The sequence below is a fragment of the Macroventuria anomochaeta genome (genome assembly GCF_010093625.1).
Source record: "Macroventuria anomochaeta strain CBS 525.71 unplaced genomic scaffold BU25scaffold_13, whole genome shotgun sequence".
Classification (NCBI taxonomy): domain Eukaryota; kingdom Fungi; phylum Ascomycota; class Dothideomycetes; order Pleosporales; family Didymellaceae; genus Macroventuria; species Macroventuria anomochaeta.
In genome coordinates, this window is record NW_022985374.1 from 184438 (window position 1) to 205731 (window position 21294).

Consider the following 21294-nt stretch of genomic DNA (forward strand, 5'->3'; position numbering starts at 1 on the left):
TCGTGGTGATGTTGAAGCCACGAATATGTTTGGCTTGTTTGCTTTGGACCCCGGCTGCAATTGATTGGCTGGCCCCTGCCTGTTCAAGGCTTCCGGCTTCACAGCTGTCAACGCATTATACACCTAACAATTGACACACATCAATCTGGTAGTTCAAGCAAGTTCATTAAGGATCTATTGTAACGTCGCACATCGCCCCTCGAAGTCGTCTGCAATTGGAAAGCATGTCACCACGCCTTCACGCCTTCCTAATAATGAACCTCATAAACTTAGTGTCCTGAGGGATGAAGTCTGCCATACCACACTTGTTACGGAATAAGTCCACTCTCTCATCGAAGTCAGCCTCGACTTTCCACTTCGTTCCAGTCTCGTCGCCGACTTGCTTCCACAGCTTCGCCCATGATTCTGGGTTGTGCCAGTACCTACTCTTCGTCTGTTCAACCTGAGCAGTGAATTCACCAGCTTCTGCACGTCCAGCTTGACGACCGAGAATCAAGCTGTTGGACGCAGGGTTCAACAACCCTACGACCTTCTTGGCTGCAGCAACTTGGCCGTCCCAATCGAAGAGATGGAAGAAGGAAGCTGCGTGCACAATATCAAGCTTGCCGGCGAGTTGCTGTAGCCCAGAATTATCGTCGAAGACGTCGGCCTCGATGAAGGTGGTCTTCAGGGATGACTTGTCCAGGAACAAGTCGTAGCCGATGTCCCAGAATTGACCCTTCAAGTCCGAGGCGTAGGTGTTCTCGGAGGGCGCTCCATCGTACACGAGCTTGCGTATGTCCTGACCCACACAGCAGCCAATGTCCAGGTACTGCTCGCCACCCTTGATGCGCTGAAGTACTTCGTCGTAGGCTGCCGACTTCTGGATACTCAGGTTGAGGAAACCCCAATGGCCAAGACATGGATAGGGAAACTGAATTGTCCATCAGCTTTGTTATGGTTTCTTCCGTAGTCGCAGACTTACAATCTTGAAGGCATGGTTTCTGATCTGTGTAATGTGGGAGACAACTTCATCTGAACGGACTTTGCTGTAGGTCTCGAACAGCTGCTTCGTCTTTGGTTCGAGGTCCACCAGGTCCTTGACATACCACGGCAAGACTTCAGGCTGATCAACCCACGTCTTGTCTTTCAGGTATTGTTCAACAATATTAGCCTTTGAGGCTTCTGCCATGGTGCTTGATGCGGTAAATAGTGGACAAGGCTGGGTTGTTGCTAGAAACACAGCTTCAAAGAATACGTATGTTAAATCCTTATATGCCCTCAAGAGGTGTTTGCCGCACTCGTATCATGTCAGCCCCCTCGCAGCAACAGGCTGATAACAAGGCTCCAACCCGCACTCCTGGGAATAAAGGTATGCCTAACCCCGCTTCGGTCTACGCGTTGACGGATTGTCCGAACGCACCAATCGCTCCGCAGTTACTCTGTGCTGTCAACATGAAGCCGTGAGTATCTCCTGTAGCCTGTACCTTTACCATCACCATGATCGAGAAACAAGCCAAGATATCTGAGAGCATGTCCAAGAACGGCAGCTATTGGGAGTCGGCAGCACCTTCCCACTCTCACTGTGAGCCCCGCACTAGGCTCAGAAAAGGAAGGCGTCCCCAGCATGAATGGAGCGCGGGGCATGACGCGCCTGGATAGCTTGAAAATTGTTGCCGTGGTGAAAGTTTTCGAAGAGCCCAATTAACACCGCAATCCTGAAGGTCCCCATATATATCCGCTGCCGGCCTATCTCAATATCTGTCAACAGTCGCAGAGCATTTCCTCTACACAAATCTACCACCCGTTTCTTCACAAACAAACCCTACAAAATGCCTGCTATCGAGCACCCCACTATCAAGGGTACGTCAATCATACACAGCTCGATTGCTGTCTGACTTGTCAGCCAAGTGAAAGCTTCTATACTGATTCTTTCGCAGATGGCTGGTTCCGTGAGATCTCCGGCATGTGGCCTGGTCAGGCTATGACCCTCAAGGTCGAGGAGGTCATCCACCACGAGAAGAGCAAGTACCAGGATGTCCTCATCTTCAAGTCCACCGACTACGGTATGGTCCTCGTCCTCGACAACGTCATCCAGTGCACCGAGCGCGACGAGTTCTCGTACGTCTACATCCAGCAGTGGCACGGTGGATAGGGTAACTAACGTGGTCACAGCTACCAGGAGATGATCACCCACCTTGCCATGAACTCCCACCCCAACCCCAAGAACGTTCTCGTCATCGGTGGTGGTGATGGTGGTGTCCTCCGTGAGATCGTCAAGCACGACTGCGTTGAGAAGGCCGTTCTCTGCGACATTGATGAGGCCGTCATCCGTCTGTCCAAGCAGTACCTCCCCGGCATGTCTGTTGGCTTCGACCACCCCAAGACCGAGACCATCGTCGGTGATGGCTTCAAGTTCCTTGAGGACAAGAAGAACCAGTTCGACGTTATCATCACCGACTCCAGCGACCCAGAGGGCCCCGCCGAGGCTCTCTTCCAGAAGCCATACTTTGAGTTGTTGAGCGGTGCTCTCCGCGAGGGTGGTGTTATTACGACCCAAGGTTGTAAGCCCCCTTCTTACCCCCCCCCCCCAAACGCGTTCGACTTGCAGAGACTATCCATGCGCTCGTTGAGCGCTTCTTCGAAAATTTGCTAACTATATCCTAGCCGAGAACCAGTGGCTGCACCTCCACATCATCACCGACCTCAAGAAGTCTTGCAAGGCTGTCTTCCCCACCGTCGAGTACGCCTACACCACCATCCCCACCTACCCCTCCGGTCAGATCGGCTTCATGGTCTGCTCCAAGGACGGCGAGCGCAACCTCAAGAAGCCTCTTCGCAGCTGGTCATCCGAGGAGGAGGACAAGCTTTGCAAGTACTACAGTAAGGAGATCCATGAGGCTGCTTTCGTTCTGCCCACCTTCGCTCGCAAGGCTCTTGCCTCAGTCTAAATCTACTGAGCTCGATTTTTTTTTTGCATACTACGATATACTAGATACCACGACATGTCAACGACCATCAAAAGTACGATTTGCTATCAATATACCACCGTTGATGCACAATATCACAATACACACCACCTTGAAGCGCTTCGCTATAATACGCTGAGCCAGCTTATGATGCCAACGATTCGGTTTGCTGCTCATGACTTCCATGAGCGCCATCAGCATGAGTCGCGATCGGTGTGAAGCCCCCGATGCAGAGTCGCAAACGGTCACTGAGACGTGAATGTGGAGAAGGCGAATGCGACCTGAGAGCGCGCATTACGCCTACTTTTCCACGCGCCAATGTAGTGTTCCAGGCTGTCAGCGCAGGTTGATCTCTCGACACTTCAATGTGGAAGATCAAGGCAGCGCCACAAGATACCAGGTTGTGTCTCGAGATTGGTCGCTGACCTCTCACATCTGCAGGTCTGCAATCTGCCTGAGGCAAACATGGGGCTTCGCCTAGCTTGCGGACGAATACCATATGAAAGCAGACACGGCTCCATCAGCTCCAAGACGTGCCGCGCCGTACCTCCCGCTTCCCCGACCCCATTTAGTGATACATGTTTCTGAGGTGTATGATTCACGCATACATCGGTCTAAACGGCAGCGAATTCATGCACTATCAAACTGGTTGATGGGTCTACTGTTAGCGAGGCTCAATCTGTCTCGTCTCCGATTAACATGTGTCAACTCAAAGGTTGTAGCCATCTGCTACAAGCTCCACAAGCTAGTCCACTCTCGGCTCGTTTCGTGCTCGTGTCTTTGAAAAGCTCTCATTCGTCCTCACCAGGTGCGGGCAAAGCGGCTTTACTGCCCTGGTATCTGGCACAGAGCGAGGTTTGATCTCGATACGTCATGTAGCTAATAATCCGCTCAGTGTCAAATTAACGGAGTTCTTTATGATAGCTCTTTCGAACGTTAGGAGTGTGAGGTTGCGGTCGAAGGCGGGCAGTGTGAACCACAAGCGCCCAGAAGAATTCCAATCGAACAGCGCAATGACCTCGAAGGGGACGATGCCTCAGAAGACAGGTTGACAAGTACGTGCAATCGCATGCTCTCTGACAGTCCCTTTTGTGTCGGCATGGCGGTTTGAGCAACGCTTCATTCTAACTTTGGACCGAAAGCCGAAGGTGACTTGTGCCTCGAACGCTGCAGGTGTCAACCCCCCTCCGGCGGGCTAGCCGCCACGGACTTGCGGTACCTGCGTTTGGGGCTGGCGTATAGAACCGTGCTGCATGTGGCTCGTGAGTTTATCGAAGAGCGACTGGGTAATAGCGATGTTGTGCAGATGTCAAAGTGAATATAGATCAGATGCAGCAGGTGCGTTTAGTGCCTGCCGCGAGATTCACGTCCTCCCACCTTCCCCCATTTGCGCCTTGTATTTGGATGCAACTTCAAACAACCGCTTCTTTTGTCGTTTTCTTTGGTTTTGTCAATAATCGAGCCGGTCTCTTCAATTACAGTTCTCAATTAACTCCACCGGCGGTTACGCAGTTTCGCTAGCCATCACATCGCCGGCACTCAGCCCTACCATCACCGCTTGCAGCCATCACATCTCCGAGCCCCGAGACCCCACGAGTCGCTCCCATGCAGTAGCCACAGGCCCCCTTCTCGTATCACTTCTCATCGCCAGCCTGGAGCTCGTTATAATAATTATAACCGATTGAACGTCTGGTTACGTTGTTGAATCGCCGTATCACTCAACATCCAACAGCAACCTGAGCATCGGCGCTTTTCGCGGTACTACCAACTTCCCAAAGACAGTATCCAGCGGATATTGTCGTCATTTGCACGATCGCATCCCGCGGTGTTCAGTAATTTAATAAGCAACGATGATGCCGATTGCGACCAAGAATGGGGAGCCGTTCTCACCAACCAAAATTCACCCGCTCCTGTCTCCACAAAGGCCGCGGGATAACTTCTCCGCCGTTAACGCCGCCGATGTATCATCAATAAATCTCACTCAATCTGCTTCATCTCCGCAGCCTCCGCAGACGAGTGTCTACTTGCCTCAAGGCCCCAAAGATAATGCCTCTTCGGTAGCAACGACAGAACTAGTCGGTGCGCCCGCTGCCTCCGACTCGATAGCATCCTTTGCGACACCGGACGAGTCACTTCGGAACGAACATTCGGCTGTTGTCAGCAACTCGTCGTCAATCGAAAACCTCACAGTCCTGCCACAGTTGCCATCTTTTGGTGAGCACCGCATCCGGAAGCATCGCAAGAACGCAGCTTCGTTCGATTCGGCCGTACCCCGCCAGACGATCCTCAAGGCCCTACAATCACGACCACCAACGTCACAGTCGATCGATTCCGTGGTCATGGAGGACAAGAAAAGCGCTACAGAGGGCAAGACCCAGCGATCAAAGAGCATCACCCACAAAGCGCTCGCCGATGCGCTTTCTGAGCTCAACTTGTCTTCAGGAGACCTCACCGTCAGCAAGATGGCTGCACTCGCATCGCCATGCTTCTTCCACAAGAAATTCGACAAGGCCGTGAACCTTGAGAAAGTATTGGAGGAAATCGCAGATGACGATTCGATATCACATTCGAGGCTCATGCAGACGGCCTTCAGTGTGCGCGAAGTTTCCAAACAGCTTCAGCGTCGGCCGATTAAGATGACAGTGCGCAATGTCATGATTGTCACAAAAGCGCGCGACAACGCCTTAGTATATCTCACTCGGGAGTTGGCAGAGTGGTTGCTCACAACTCCGCGATATGGGTCAGATGTGGGAGTGAACGTCTACGTGGACTACAAGCTGCAAAGATCGAAACGGTTCGATGCGGCTTCGCTTGTAGCCAAAGATAAGCGTTTCGAGCAATCTCTCCGCTACTGGACTCCAGATCTCTGCTGGGAGACACCAGAGAAATTCGACCTCGTCCTCACACTTGGTGGTGACGGTACAGTCCTCTTCACATCGTGGCTGTTTCAGCGCATTGTCCCGCCAATCCTCTCCTTCTCGCTCGGTAGTCTTGGATTCTTGACAAATTTCCAATTTGAGCAGTACAAGGAAGCGCTCAGCAAGATTATGGGCGATGCCGGCATGCGCGTAAATCTGCGCATGCGTTTCACCTGCACAGTCTACAGGTACCAGAAGAACGCAGCCCCTGGTTCACCCCAGCACATCGAGGCTGAGCAATTCGAAGTCCTCAACGAGCTTGTCATTGACCGCGGCCCATCGCCCTACGTCTCCAACCTCGAACTGTACGGTGACAACAACCTACTCACCGTCGTACAAGCAGATGGCTGCATCTTCTCCACCCCCACCGGCTCAACGGCATACTCGCTCTCTGCCGGTGGCTCGCTCGTACACCCCGACATCCCCGCAATCCTCCTCACACCAATCTGCCCGCACACCCTCTCCTTCCGCCCCATGCTCCTCAACGACAGCATGCTCCTCCGCATCGCTGTGCCCCTCAAGTCGCGCGCAACTGCCTACTGCGCTTTCGACGGCAAGGGCCGCGTCGAGCTCCGCCAGGGCGACCACGTCACCATCGCTGCCTCGCAGTATCCCTTCCCCACCGTCCTGTCGCAACCCACCGAGTGGTTCGACAGCATCAGCCGCACACTCCGCTGGAATAACCGCGGCGCTACACAGAAGGCGTGGGACGGCGACGAGGAAGAGGAACATGGCGATGAAGCCGAAGCCGCGTTCGATATCGATATCGACAATGATGATATTGATCGCGATTCGGGGTATAGCGCCGAGGGCTCGACGGCGGACGGCCGTGGGAGTCCAATGAGGAAGGGTGTCGTGCTGCCTTTCTTGTAAGCGCGCAGGATATGTTTACACCTTGTGAGTCGTTCAGTTTTGGCGCTGACAGGCGTTTTGGCATCTTGGAGCGAGCTTTTCGCCTTTCTACTTCTATCACCAACCACGTTTTGGGTATCGGCGAGTGCTTCGCTGCTTGGGCAGGTCCCAGTGGTTTTGAGCCCTTGTTGAGGGCTGAGGAGTTGTTTGTGCGTCGTGTCCGTTGAGTTGGACGTTCTTATCTCGTTGGGGATGGTGTATAGCTGCTATGTTGTGCTAAGTTGAGGGCAGCTGTTGGTTAACGGCCGTGGAGCGTCATCTACGATATCCTATACCGTCATGTAGATACTTGACCTAGAAATTTATTTGGGGCCTTTGGCTTCTACCATTGTATGAGCATATTTCTTCTCACTTATGAGATCATGCTTGTTGTTGTGTTCTGCTTCGATAATTAAGGCGGTGAGTGTACGCGTTCCTAATGCACGACACCTTGCATTGACGTGTTGCCAACATCCGAATCGGGCCGTTATGTCAAGGTCCATGCGATGCTGGGACGATGGAGCTGTGCTGCGGTGAGGAACACGCGTGCTGATCGTCAATGGTGTATGTTGCTAAGTAAATGGTTGTTTGTGTACGCTAGCTATACATGCTGGATACTTGTTCGATGAGGTGTTCGATGCGGTGTTGGATACAAGGCCCGATGTTTCTCCTAGACATCTCCAGACCGATAACGGAGGTGCTTTTGGGGGATCTATTTTGCATTGAAAGTTGCTGTAAAGGACGGAGATATTCCGTCCATACGAGAGACCAACGTTAGCAAGAACTCTGATGAGTGGTACTGTACCCTTAGATGAAATACTAGCTTTCTGATCAGCAGCTGAAGAGGTCGACCATTCCAAGGTTTGACCTGGCCAAGCGGCTTTTGTATCGCAATGATTAGCCCTGCGAGCGATGTACCTACAGTGCTCGCCTCTAGGTCTCCACTAACGAGTGGAGTGATTTTAACACCCCTAGCAGTAGAAAATTGCTCAAGCCCAGAAGGCTGTAATTTTTGGCTCTGATATGAGCAGATGAACTGGTTTGAGGTAGAGAGGGTGAATAGCTAGACCTTTAGACGACCAACGTGGCGTTAGCCTCGAACGTGCTTTTTCAACTCCCGTGTTTCTCAAGATAAATGTGCTCTCTGAGTGCTGCTTTCCTATTCGGATGAGGCTTGCATGTCGATCATCCAGGGTTTTGTGTTCCTTTCGCCCTCGGGAAATTTGCTGTTCGTTGCAAGAGGAAGGTCAGGGGTCGATCTTCCAACCTCCACACTATGCTTCGTGTAGCTCAAAACCCACAACAGATACCGATTGGTGTCAATATAGGCGCTCTAGTTAAAATACGGGGAGTACGAAAGCCGCTTCTATGCTCTGCTGCATCCGTCTATCCGCGGAGACTGCAAAAACCCGGAGGAATGGAAGATGCGACGGTTTACCTGCCTTCCGCAATGGGGCTGTGGAGAAATCCCTGAGCTAGTGGATGAGGGTGAAGATTGAGGGTGAAAGTCGCGACTCGAGCGGCGGTCATGCGATAGCGTGCCTAGAGAGGGGAAGTCATGTGCTGGAGCTTTGGTCAAACGATAGTCCAGCTTCATACAATTGCTTTTTGCAACAGATGCTTCTGCGAACAGTTGCGCGTGTGAAATGAGGTTTGGAATGCTTTCAGATCTCTCGCCCAAGCGTTTCCGCGGAAGTCTAGATCCGGCTGGGTTGCCTTTGCCTCTATGCAAGACAACGGCGACCAGAGCAGCTCTGTTCTCAGCGACAACGGATACACTACTGTCCGCGGAGCTCGTGATGAGGCTCAACTCTAAGTCCACGTCTGGCCACGCCAAGTGCAAGCTCAATGTCACTCCACCTTGCCCAGCTGCCATCGAGAGAGAAAACTTCCGTGTGCACGCGGTGCCTAGAGGCTCCGCGCTGTCAGTCATTCACCACGTGGATGATTTGCATCTGGCGTGTGCAGGGATTTGTACAAATTCCATGAACAGGGGCTTCTTATGCCTGTAGCAGGTGTGGCGCCCGGATGAGCTGCCGTTCTAACGCATGTGTCTCGATCACCGGTTGGTGGCTGAGTGGGTTCGTACGAGATTAATGGCTTGAACCGAGCGTTACTAATCTATAGCCCTGTGTAACCCGCGCATAGTGCCCGTTCATGGGTGGCAGCAAAGTGAAGCTACAGTGGTACCGGCTAATTGCTACGCTGCAAGAGGTCAAGTTGTGTGGACAACGAGGAAGATCAGGCACGCTTGCATTTCAGATCTCCACCGAACACGTTTGGCGTTTGCTGGGAGCATGGCGGTAAGAGCAGTCGAGGGTCACCGGAAGGTGAGGTGCCAGGTTGAGGCTGGAACTGCAACCGCATTTTTGTATATCTTCATCACGCTTCGATTACACAAGGAACCTCAATACGAAGGCTTGGTTACTCAACAACTCCTCGGCAATTGGATGCATATTGTAAGAACGCGCTCATCTAATTCCCATGGCTCAAGCGGACGTGCACAGCAAGAAGCGCGCTAGAACAACTAAAGTTTGGCACTTCTGGGCATGGGGATTTTCACGCTGTGATCCACTGCTGATGCAAGCATCAACCACACACAATCAAAAGCCTCATTAGCTTCACGCGCAGCACTAAAATGCAGATTTATAAGAGAAACTTCTGGTGCTCAGGGCGAGAACAGAGAAAATTCGAAACCAAAGACACAACAAAGATCTCCCTAGCGGTCCTTCTTCGGTAGTTCCCCGCCTTCCGATTCGCACCGGTTGCAGCAGGTCCTATGACGACTTAGAAAGCTAATTTCTTTGCTGCGGTTCCTCTCCGCTTCATGGCAAGCTTCCTCTCTACACACATATGCCTTGTTTCGCCGGTTGAGCGCGAACTGTTGCTGTTGTAGGGTTATTTCAGTGCAGCTCACCGATTGTGGATACCCTAGGTGAAGGATTTCCGATATGACAACCCCCCGGCGGAAAGCATGCGTCGAATGTCGCCAACAAAAGGTACAGCCCCTCCTCGCCTCGTGCAATTCATCGTAACAACGGACGCGATGACTGACTCTTCAGATTCGATGTGATGTTGAACAACACAAAGTACCACACGACCCATGTGGTCGCTGCAAGAAGATGGGCCTTGAGTGCAGAATTTTGCCCACATCAACCAGGAATCTCCGACAAACCAAGGCTGAAATGCGGAGAGAGCTGGAAGAGCTGCGATGGAACATGAGACATAACCAAGCACCAGGCTCTGTGACAGATTCTAACTACCCTCATTCGACTGCGTCGCCAAACGTTGACATGGGCAACATGAGCCCGCGCGATCACTCAGGAACGTATTCAGATCCCTCTGGCCGGACCGATGGATCGCATTCAGTGTCTCCAGGCTTCGAATCGAGGCCACCGACAAGAAATGGCTCCGGATCCAATGGGACGATTCCACGTATGCTGGAGGGTTACATTCTTGATCCCAAACGGATCGACGACTGCTTCATGCTGTATTGCATCCCATCATTCCTGATCCCTCTCTGTCTAACTTCTTTCTAGATTCTTTACGCAGTATCACCCTCTCTTTCCCATTCTTGATGCGTCGTTAGGACCAAACGACTACTACGACTTATCACCATTCCTGTTCTGGACCATTATCGTAATAGGATCGAGAAGATATGCCGATGACCTAAACGTTCTCGACAAGTCGAGTCAACTCATCACGCCTCTGGCTTTCTCGTCAATGGCACTGCGATCATCCCAAATGCCGGTGATCCAAGGCCTTCTTCTTCTTTGCACATGGCGATTACCAACAAACTCCATGTACAAGGACATGACTCACCTGATGTGTGGATCCGCAGTCCATCTGGCTACCCAGATTGGTCTCCACATCTCGGGTGTAGGACAAGACTTTGCCAGAATGCCGGTGAAGAAAGACCAGGAGCAGAAGGTGTTACGGGCAAGGTTGTGGCTGTGCTGCGTCATTGTGTCCATCAGGTATGATGAAGTTGGAGACAATGAAATGCATACGACTAACTTCTCCTAGGACGAGTTGCGCTGAAGGTATCCCGCCCCTCGCAGAGTCATTTTTCGACTGTGACGAACGAGACCGAGAGGATATGATTCCTTATCTGCCAGCCGATCTTCAGTTCCTCCACAAGGTCTACATCATCCTGTTGCGCGCAATCGTCGCAATGGGGAAGACTAATCTGCAATCGATCAAATGCGACGTTCGCGTGCTACGATCGCTCATCAGCATCTTCGACTCTCAGCTTCTGAGCCTGGCACCGTCCGCTCCCAGTGACCTAGGTGAGTTCGACCTTCGATATCAACAGACTCAACTGATCAACTTAGATACCCTTCAACTCAACTGTGCTCGTATTCACGTGATGGCTTTCCATTTCTTCGCTCATCCCATGAACCCCGATGCGGATGGCTTGTCTCGATTTTACTCGCTCTGCGTCTCCACAATCAACACCGCAACCACGATGGCTCAGACAGTCCACTTTGCATCTGTTTCACAATCGTTTGTTGATAGGACGATCTGTCTCGCTGGTTTCTCGATTCTCAGGCTTGTCCGAAGCCCCCTCGCTCAGCACCTGGACCTTGCATCCGGAGAGCAAGCGTTCTTCCAGGCAGTACAATTCCTCAAGAACGTTTCTTTGCAGCCAGGAGATATCGGAATGCGCACAGCTCTGATCATGCACGATCTCTGGAACAGCAGCAAAGTCTTCCGCAGAAAGGATGGACGCATCGAGTCGCTTGGTTTGAGGTTACGAACCAGGCTAAGCATGAGTGTCAGCTACGACATGTTCTGGTATTGGAGGGAAGAGTTTGGTAACATGCAGAACCCATACAACGGAGATGAGGCTATCAATGCGTCGAATGAAGCGACGCAGCCTAGCACACCTCGTAAGCAAGCTTCCTCAAAGCCTTCTCGTCCTCAATTATTGACACGACATCAAGCATACATCCGGAGCCAGGACCAGAAAATCCCGGTATCGAACACAACAGCGACAATACCTACAACGCAACAACCTCTGACAAAATTTGATCCAAGCTTGATCAATCCTCAACTGCAGGTCGATCCTTCGGCAGGAATGAGCTTCGATACCTGGGATGGATCCGACTACAATGTACCACCAATGTTGGATCAGTTTCCGGATTACGACTGGGCTGCTGGATTCGAGTTCTCAAACAGCGATGTCCTAAATGCTCCTCTAGGCCCAACAGGTGGACCAATGATGCCACAAAATGTTGGCAACATTGGGTATACATTTGGCTGAGCGTCAAAATGGTGCTTTGAGTCAATATCAACAACTCTCCCGTCTGCCCATCATGGAACTGTATTGTCGACCAGATCCAAAGGATTCGAATAACGAAAACGATGTCCGGACCTGCACACCTCGTCGCCCCGCGAAAATATTAGCGAGAAAATCGACCCTTGTCGTTGCGTACCACTTTCCGAGCAAAGGTGTTTTGCAAGCGAACAGACGATCTGCAAAGTACCACTGTCGAAAGTGCTTCGACAGTGTGTAGAAGGTGTGCAACGAAGATGCGGCCTGCCCTTGACCCGGAGGAATCATGGAAGTGTGGATCGAAAGCTGAACAACACTGTTGTTACCGAAACCGAGCCTAGGGTTGTCTCGAGGTATGAAGATTCTTGACGCAAGATTCACAGGGTGAAAAGGTGAGCGGCTAACGAGGTCTTGCGCCCAATTGTCCTCCGCGGTTTGGGATCCGACCAGTATTCGATAGTAAGCTAGGTCATAAGTCGCAATGGAAGAATTCTCCACTAGCTGGCGCTACCCGAAAGGTTTCCGAAAACCAGAGGCTGAACACAGCTGTAAGACTACTCTTCGGGGTTTGAAAAGGAAGACGTGATGCGAACCGACCAAGGCCAAGGGGTTACCACGTTTATAGACATCGGGTGACTGAAAAGTGAGGCCGAGTCCGCCGAAGTCAGGAGATTAAGCGTAAGATACCGCTGATCCAGGTTCAGGTACGAGCTTCTCGGTCAACTGAATGCTCAATGGATCACACAACGATGAGTACTGCAAATTTCATCCATGCACTTACTAACATCGTGTCAGCAGTCGCAATCGCTACCGGAACCACGGGATCTGACTGTGCTGGTACGTGGTAACGATATCCTTCCACGCGACACAGCACCACAAGAGTGGCCAACATTGCTCTTCGAAAGCACTCAAGGCCGATCTAGCCTGCGTTTGCTTGGGCCGTACTCGACTCATCAAACTCGTATCAACAAAACAACCTCGCAACATCGGAGCGTGTCATTACTTTGGCATGATTTGACATTTTCCAAGTATGCTCTCTTATCAGACTTTGCGAACCTTTCACTCACTGTGCCGTGAGCTAGACTCCATCCCACAAAAATATGCTGACACCCCACACACGGCTGGCCCCTCGCATGCATCACTCCGGACATCCCCGCTAACCAACCGGCGAACGATCGCGTGTCAGTCTTTTCTGCACTCGTGTTGTTCGAATTCGAACCACTGACAGCTCATGGCGGCGCGTCCATCGGTGAAAGACCCGGCGAACTTCGGCGTCGTGCATTACGTCACAGGCGTTGCGGGGTGCACTTCATGGCAACTACGCACCAAAATTCGTTCTAGATGGGAACTGACGACCCATTTTCGCAAGCAAATCGTTCCACTGGCTCGCAAATGGCTACCATTACCGCTTAGAGTCGAGCAATCGGTGACGATCTCTATCATTAGCGACTCGGCACCGACCGATATCCTTATCCGGGTGAACATCAACAGTGACATACTTTATAAGCTTAAGAACAGAGTTCGGCTCAATAGTTCCTAGCTTCGGGTTACATCGATCCTAGGTCTCGTTTCACTTGGCTTGGTTTTCTTTGGTCTAAAGTCATTGCCTCTTTGTTGTGTTGAATCAACGACACCCCCAACACATCAGGAAGCGAAAATATCCAAGTATTTGACGGCACATATCCCATAATGGGTTCGATTTCCGACAGCACAAGCACAATGACCGCGGTCCAGAAGTTGAGGGCAATGTTGGCGGATCCGGAAAAGTTCATTGCGTGCCCTGGAGTGTATGATGGCTTCACAGCGCGGATAGCGCTGCAGGAAGGCGTCGACTGTCTGTATATGGTACGTCGTCATTGTTACTCGAGGGCTACGTATTGTGGAATGAAGATGCAGGACTAACGACTGCATGCAGACCGGTGCAGGTACTACGATGGGCAGATTGGGTGTGGCAGACATGGGTATCGCGACGATGAACGACATGCGCGCCAACGCCGAGATGATTGCCAACCTCGACCCCAGCGTACCCCTGATCGCAGATGCAGACACGGGTTACGGAGGCCCCATCATGGTTGGCCGAACAGTGGCGCAGTACATCCGTTCTGGCGTCGCTGGACTGCATCTTGAAGACCAAGTCACCCACAAGCGCTGCGGCCACCTGAAGGGCAAGCAGCTGGTCGACATCTCCGAGTATGCCTCAAAAATCAAGGCCGCAGCCATGGCCCGCGAGAAGCACGGCGACATCGTCATCATCGCACGAACCGATGCTCTCCAAGGGTATGGCTACGACGAAGCTATCAAGCGCCTGCGAGCCGCAATTGCAGAGGGCGCTGATGCGTGTTTCCTGGAAGGTGTCACAACCCGTGAAGACGCTGAGCGAGCATGCAAAGAACTTGCGCCGACACCGTGTCTGTTCAACAACGTTCCCGGCGGCGTCTCGCCAGACTTCGGCGTCAAAGAGTGCAAAGAGATAGGATACAAGCTCGCCATCTTCCCGTGCCTGGCATTTGAGATGGTGTACCCTGCCGTAAGGAGGGCTGTCCAGCAGCTGAAGACTCTGGGCAACGTAAAGCCTGCAGAGGAGGGCGGAAGGAGATACGGACCTAAGGAGCTGTTCCAGGTCTGCGGTCTGGATGACTTGGTAGAGTTTGACCAAGCAGCTGGTGGTACTTCGTACACTAAAGGAGCATGAACAGTCTGTGAAAGGGATCGCGTTACCTTGAGCTCTAGCGGGCGTTGATTGTGTTTAGGATACCATAGCGCTTGCATGATAATTCTACCCTGGCATTCCATGTTTACTTGAAGATGTCGAGTTCGTAATCAGCTGTGACGAAAGTGAAAGCAGTTCGCTAAGCTGACCTGCCGTTTGCACACATTTGTATCAGGACATGTTGTCATCGCTCTTGGCACTGGGATGAAGGGCTGCATTCACCTCGCACACATTCGACCAAGAACTATAACACTTTGATCCCCCCTCCCTCCCCCGCTGAAAAGCTTTCTCTTCGCTCGATCATCCACGACAGCCTCACAGCTAATCAGTTCGCATTACTTCGCCGTTGTCGGTGCGTCCGAGGAGCCCCAGAGCTCAGAATCCACGTCCGGCTTCTTGGTCGCTCTTTCTTGAGCACAAGAGGAAGGGGACACGGATGAGTACGGGCAGATTACGAAAGGGATCCTGATTTTTGCCCGAGAGTGTAAGGCGAGGCCTTTTCCATAGATCTCAGACAGACAGTATATCAAAAGAACGTTCGAAGAGAAAGCGACTGAGCTACGACATTGAGGTGAGAGGTGAAGCGAGGTTCAGCCCTACGCCGGCCAAGGCGCTACTACAAGCAACCGCGGCAGCGCGCGCGCGCCCCCATGGTCAACTTTTTGGAGCTTCCGCATGCGCATCGCAACTTGACAGCTTTACAATCCCCGTCCGCCACTATGCCGCCGCCCACATCCAAGAAGCTTACCGCGCAACCGGTGCGCACGCGACAGTTCGCCGGCAAACCAGGCGCCGCGCCGGCAGAAGAGCCGTCGAGCTCAGAAGAGTCCGAATCCGAAGAAGAGCAGCAATCGAAGCCGAAGCCCTTCGCAAAGTCGAAACCGGCACCAATCGCCTCTTCGTTCCCCAAACCGGCCCTCCAATCGAAACTCGCAGCGCGGCAAAGGTCAGAGTCAGAGCGCAAAGCAATCAACGAAGACGAGTTCGAGACCGAAAGCGAGGCCGATGACGACAGGGACCATGACGACGAGGAAGGCAGCGAGGAAGAGAGCTCAAGCGAGGAGGAAGGCAGCGAGGAGGAAGAATCCAGCGAAGACGAAGCCCCCCGCAAACTCCTCCGCCCCGTCTTCATCAAAAAGAACGCGCGCACGGCAATCACCGCGCCGGCAGAGACGGCCGAGCAGGTAGCAGCAGAAGAGGAACGGCGGCGGCAGGAGCAAACGCGACAACTCGTGCAAGAACAAGTCGAGGCGCGCGCCGCCGAGCGCCTCGCCGCGAAAAAAGACTGGGATGACGACATCGAAGACGCGGACATCAACGCCATCGACGACACCGACGCACTCGACCCGGACGCCGAGCTCCTCGCCTGGAAGCTGCGCGAGCTGCGGCGCATCAAGCGCGAGCGCCTCGCCATCGAGCAGGCCGAGGCGGAACGCGCGGAGATCGAGCGCCGCCGCAACCTATCCGCTGCGGAGCGCGACGCCGAAGACCGGGCGCACATGGAGAAACAAGCTGAGGAGAGGGAGGGCAGGGGCCAGGCGCAGTTCATGCAGAAGTACTTCCACAAAGGCGCTTTCTTCACCGACGAACTCAAAGAACTCGGCCTCGACAAGCGGAATCTGATGAATGCGCGGTTCGAAGACCAGACGAACCGCGAGGTGCTGCCCGAGTACATGCAGATCAGGGACATGACCAAGTTGGGCAAGAAGGGCGGGACGCGGTACAAGGATATGCGGTCTGAAGACACGGGGCGATGGGGTGACTATGGGCCCGACAGGCCGAGGAGGAATAGGGAGGAGTACGGGCTGGACGAGAGGTTCAGGAGTGATGGGTACAGAGGGAGAGACGGCGACCAAGAGGGTCCGTCGGGTGCAAACGCAAAGCCACTAGGCGAGAGGAAGAGATTCGGCGACGACGGTGGGCGGGATAGCAAGAGGCCAAGGATCGATGGGCGGGCGTAAGCAAACAAACACATTTGCCAGCACTGGCCGGCGCACACGGCATATTGCCGCATTCCCTGCGTTTTTCTCGCACTCACGATATCACAACAGTCACGTTTCTCATCTCGATAACCTAAACGACCCCATCTGTCACCTGCCCTGCGCCGCTTCCCTCCTACACCTCGGACACAAACACGGCTGCTCGAACCACGGCCACATTCTTTCAACCCTCTCTTCTCGGCGCAGGTCTTCCACGTCCTGATAACTGTCGAAGATCTCCTCGCCCTCCTCAATATTCCTCAAAGCGAAGAAGCGTATCGTGTTCGTCCCGTCTTCCTTCTTATACTCGACGTTCGGCTCACAACTATGGTTGAACAACGGCAGGAAGGGCGTAATCTCATCCACAAACCCGAGTTTGGGGTCGAAAGAGCCGGCTTTATTGTTCGCCAGCCGGCACCAAATCGTGTGTAGGACCATGGTGGAGAAGGCGGGGGTGGTGAATATGTTGATGCCCAGCTGTTGCAGGATTTTGAGAGGTGTAACAACGCTCTCGCCCAGCGTGAACACATCCAGATGTCCGCAATTGGCGAGTGGTTGCAACCGCGCAATCAGCGGGTGGTCCAGCGGATGTTTCTGCACCCCGGCTTGCACGCAGAGCGCCAGGAACCTCAGTAATAAGAGCGGGCGCATCGGGCTTGCGTTTTCCCGCAAAGACGACGCGGGCGCGGAGAGCCAAGAGAAGTTTTGTCCGCAGAGCGCGCGGTGGTATGTGTTCATCGCGAGGGAATGACAGGTGGGCGAGCAGAAGAGCGACGCGCAGCAGGAGGCAAGAACGGGCGATGTGAGCGGGGTGTCGTAGCAGTTTTCGCAGTGAGGGGATGAGGGAGGGGAGCTGGCTGCGGAGGTTGTGGTTTGGTCGATCAGGATGCATGAACCCTTGGAGATGGGGCGGGTTGCGAATATGCCGAGCATGTCTGGAATGGGCGCGAGTGTGCTGTTGCTTAATCGACAGGCTGGCGGCTGGACGTTGGCTTTCAGTTCCGAGTTCACTTGACGTACGACCTCGGGGCTCCTGGTAAGATGTCGTTTCTCCATCCACGGATAGTGCACAGAAACCACGCTCCCATCTCTCAGTCTGTCTCTTTGCTGTTGTTGTGTCCCTCCATATGGCGCAGCGGCTTGTTTCTTTTGCGCCAGCAACTGTTTGAGCGCATTCGCTTTCGTGAATGCAATTCTCGATATCTGCGGAAATTGTTTGGCTTGGGTGAGCGAGAGCCAGAACTCGAAACACTCCCAATGGCAGTGGCAGTCGTAGAGAGCTTGGCCTAGTATTGTGTATGCCTTTACACGAACCTCCTCATCTGTACCAATGCCTTCCTGTCCAACCCCATTTTTCTCGCTTTTGCTACTCTCCCCATGGTCGTCTGGAGCGGAATCTAAGCGATCGAATAGTAGCTTGGCCCTGTATGCGTCGCCTACTGCGAGCTCGGGATAGTTCAGTTGTAAGTAATGGCCTGCACGTTCTGTCCAGAGTTCAGGGTTGTATGGGTCTGATTGAAGGCGTGTGCTGCATGTGTTCACGGCTTGAGTTAGGTTGTCTACCGCTTCGGGTGCTGGCGCTGGGGTTTGCACGTCGTGCGTGCGGTAGAGCGATGGGTTCCAAGACTCTGGCATGTCAACATTCTGATGATTTTTAGAGCCTGTGTAAGGTAGCGCGTCAATAGCCTTCATTTGGAGGGTTGTGATGCGTGACGTCATTGTGAAGTAGCTTACACATGAGAGGCTTGGAGGTTTCGTAGAGGTCCCCAGATCGCTAGATTGTATATGGATGGGTTGAAGAAGTCGCAGATGGCGGTGTTACTATGACCGTCATTGTATATCAACCATGTTGCGGGCTGCAGTGTCATTTCCAACATACGCCGGCTGCCGAACGTTGTCCGAACTATGTCTCGAGCAAGGGAAGCTTTCGATCAGCACGAGGGTTTGCTCACAGTGTTCTAGACTTCTGTTTATAGGAGTCACTCAGATCGCTCTTCGAAGCGTCACTTCGCATCGCAGCTGCATTTTACAAAGACAGCAGAGAAGAGGCTGGGTGAGGCTTGCCAATTCCCGATCGCGCCTCACCATGCCAGCCCAATCCTGCCTAGTTCAGCCTCACACTTGGAAACCAGGATCCATCCCCGGATCACCACGGCCCTAACACACCCGACGATGTCATCTTCGATCTCTGCTTGATGTCGTGAACACACCTCCAACATGTCCTACCAGGATGAGGACGACGAGGCAGCGACGGTTCAACCAAGGGTTCGCTATGAAGGCGAAGATATAAGCCCTACGACTACGAGAGAGTTGAATGGCTGGTACGCTTATCCCATTGCAGCGGAAGTATTTGCTGTGGTCGCCGTCGGTACGTACTATTATATCGTTGTTTGAACTGCGGACTGACATAACTCAGGCGCCTTTCTCCCGGTAGTTCTTGAACAACTTGCTCGCGAGAATGGGCATTTCTTCTCTGACAGAACAAAACCATGCGTCGAGCATGCCGGAAGCCTCCGGATACGTGCCGACAATGGTACAAAAGACGGCCAGAAAGAGCAGTGCATGATCAGATTGCTGGGTAAAGACTTGTCGACGAGCAGTTTCTCACTGTACACCTTCTCGGCTGCTGTGCTTGTGCAGGCTATTGTTCTGGTATTGTTCAGCTCTTTTGCTGATCACGGTAGGTTTTCAGAAGCCTGGTTTGAAGCTTGAGTGTTTTTAATGCTCCCTAGGGCCATATCGCAAGAAGATGCTCATGATCTGCGCTTACACCGGGTCCATCGTCAGCATGCTTTTCATCTTCATATCACCTACGATATACTACCTTGCTCCGATCCTGGTCGTTCTGGGTGTCACCAGTCTGGGTTTCTCTTTCGTCTTGTTAAACGCTTTCCTACCGTTACTAGTCGCTAACCACCCTTCCGAATCTGACCTTAAATCCTTCAACTCGGAGTCGTCTACCTCTTTGGACCAAGAACTCGAGAGCTTCAATCCCAATGGTGACAGCGGCATGCGTCGTCGTGCGAACCCAGACCAGCTGGCCAAGGATCTGAAACGCTCTGCGGTCATATCTAGCAAGGGCGTTGGCTATGGATACATTGCTGCAGTATTCGTGCAAGTTATCGCTATTGGCATCCTCTTCCTATTTAGCAAGACCTCTTTTGGCAAAGCCCACCCGAGCTTTTCCATGCGCGTCATTCTATTCGTCGTGGGGCTCTGGTGGGCAGTTTTCACCATCCCAACCTTACTTTGGCTGCGACCACGTCCCGGCTCACCACTTTCCACGAATCAAGAACCCTCCTTCGGCAAGCAGCCATCCAGGCTTAAGCGCTTCTTCTACTACCTCTCCTTCTCCCTCGGCTCTTTCTGGACAACTCTCCGCCGCGCAATTCGCCTCCGCCAGACACTCCTTTTCTTGATAAGCTGGTTTCTTCTCTCCGACGCGGTCGCCACAATATCCGGCACCGCAGTCCTCTTCGCACGCACAGAGCTGCAAATGAGTACCATCGCTATCGCACTGCTATCCATAACGTCTATCGGCTCCGGCATAATTGGCGCATTTGCATGGCCACGCATCGCAGCGTGGTACACGCTGCAGTCAAAGACAGTCCTGCTGCTGTGCGTTGCAGGAATGGAGATCATCCCCTTGTATGGACTGCTGGGATACATCCCCCTCTTCAAGAAGCTCGGCTTCATCGGCCTCCAAAAAGCTTGGGAAATCTACCCCATCGCCGTGCTCCACGGCATCGTCATGGGCGGTATCAGCTCCTACGCGCGCTCCGTGTACGCCCCACTCATTCCCGAGGGTAGCGAGGCAGCGTTCTTCGCGCTCTATGCAGTTACGGATAAAGGAAGTAGTGCGTTCGGGCCGGCGCTTGTGGGATGGATAGTCGATCATGCGGGAAGCATTCGTCCGGCGTTCATCTTTTTGGCGGTCTTGGTTGTGTTGCCTGCGCCGTTGTTGTGGAGGCTGGATGTTGAGAGGGGGAGGGAAGATGCGAGGGTCATGGCGGAGAGTGAGGTTGGGCCGGGGAGGGGGAGCTATGAGAGGGTTGGTAGGGATTGAGGGGCGAGTGTCATTGTTTTGAGTGGGAAAGGAGAATCGAGGTTATGATGTTATGAGGTTATGATAGATTGCATGAAGTGTGACATTCTTACTCTACCAAAGCATGGAGGAACATGCACCTTGTCAATAGCCACCACACTGCCCTCCAGTGCTATGGCCTTCTCTTCTCTCCCGGGCTTTCCGTCGATGCTGTCGCACCTGATCGATTGGTTTGATGAAATATTGTTCAGATATGCATCGTTGGAATCCCTTTCAGACTGACTGATGAGACAATCCAATTCCTGCTTGCGGCCCAGTGGGATGTAGCAGCTACAGCCGCTGCACCCATCGCCATAGATACTCTCGACTCGTCAATCCACGTCAAAGAGGGATCGATTGTCGGTTTCCTGGTCGCGGTCGCTACAGGAGCATAGTGGGCCAGAGAGGGATGTCGGCTGGAATGGATATGTGTTGCAGTACGCTTGAGGTACGAGGCCATATTGATGAGCTCATCAAGGGAAGCTA

General features: G+C 53.0%; 8 protein-coding genes across 8 annotated transcripts; 6 read left to right on the plus strand and 2 right to left on the minus strand.

Annotated features, from left to right (window-relative positions):
* Window positions 1-151: 151 nt before the first annotated feature.
* On the minus strand, window positions 152-1270 carry BU25DRAFT_366046 (uncharacterized protein). The gene is made up of 2 exons (XM_033703838.1): window positions 965-1270; window positions 152-913 (listed from the first exon to the last, which is right to left on the minus strand). Exons 1-2 carry the CDS (start codon window positions 1169-1171, stop codon window positions 239-241), a joined length of 882 nt encoding a protein of 293 aa, XP_033562569.1. The 5' UTR covers window positions 1172-1270; the 3' UTR covers window positions 152-238.
* A 388-nt stretch (window positions 1271-1658) lies between these two features.
* BU25DRAFT_447873 (spermine synthase) lies at window positions 1659-3015 on the plus strand. Its single transcript, XM_033709564.1, has 4 exons — window positions 1659-1842; window positions 1920-2100; window positions 2155-2540; window positions 2647-3015. The coding sequence occupies exons 1-4, from the start codon at window positions 1812-1814 to the stop codon at window positions 2928-2930; spliced, it is 882 nt and encodes a 293-aa protein (XP_033562570.1). The 5' UTR covers window positions 1659-1811; the 3' UTR covers window positions 2931-3015.
* Window positions 3016-4551: 1536 nt separating this feature from the next.
* On the plus strand, window positions 4552-7101 carry BU25DRAFT_409943 (ATP-NAD kinase). The gene has a single exon (XM_033706170.1). It carries the CDS (start codon window positions 4799-4801, stop codon window positions 6737-6739), a length of 1941 nt encoding a protein of 646 aa, XP_033562571.1. The 5' UTR covers window positions 4552-4798; the 3' UTR covers window positions 6740-7101.
* A 2607-nt stretch (window positions 7102-9708) lies between these two features.
* Window positions 9709-12023, plus strand: BU25DRAFT_339227 (uncharacterized protein; the record flags this gene model as incomplete). Its single annotated transcript, XM_033702757.1, has 6 exons — window positions 9709-9756; window positions 9820-10247; window positions 10297-10734; window positions 10784-11046; window positions 11092-11649; window positions 11704-12023. 6 exons carry the CDS (start codon window positions 9709-9711, stop codon window positions 12021-12023), a joined length of 2055 nt encoding a protein of 684 aa, XP_033562572.1.
* Window positions 12024-13754: 1731 nt separating this feature from the next.
* Window positions 13755-14727, plus strand: BU25DRAFT_339460 (carboxyvinyl-carboxyphosphonate phosphorylmutase; the record flags this gene model as incomplete). Its single annotated transcript, XM_033702772.1, has 2 exons — window positions 13755-13880; window positions 13951-14727. 2 exons carry the CDS (start codon window positions 13755-13757, stop codon window positions 14725-14727), a joined length of 903 nt encoding a protein of 300 aa, XP_033562573.1.
* Window positions 14728-15464: 737 nt separating this feature from the next.
* On the plus strand, window positions 15465-16706 carry BU25DRAFT_420867 (uncharacterized protein; the record flags this gene model as incomplete). The annotated part of the gene is made up of 1 exon (XM_033708052.1): window positions 15465-16706. One exon carries the CDS (start codon window positions 15465-15467, stop codon window positions 16704-16706), a length of 1242 nt encoding a protein of 413 aa, XP_033562574.1.
* On the minus strand, window positions 16463-18745 carry BU25DRAFT_409948 (uncharacterized protein). The gene has a single exon (XM_033706171.1). It carries the CDS (start codon window positions 18441-18443, stop codon window positions 16836-16838), a length of 1608 nt encoding a protein of 535 aa, XP_033562575.1. The 5' UTR covers window positions 18444-18745; the 3' UTR covers window positions 16463-16835.
* Window positions 18713-21086, plus strand: BU25DRAFT_409949 (autophagy-related protein 22-1). The gene is made up of 3 exons (XM_033706172.1): window positions 18713-19092; window positions 19141-19404; window positions 19457-21086. Exons 1-3 carry the CDS (start codon window positions 18942-18944, stop codon window positions 20788-20790), a joined length of 1749 nt encoding a protein of 582 aa, XP_033562576.1. The 5' UTR covers window positions 18713-18941; the 3' UTR covers window positions 20791-21086.
* Window positions 21087-21294: the final 208 nt, after the last annotated feature.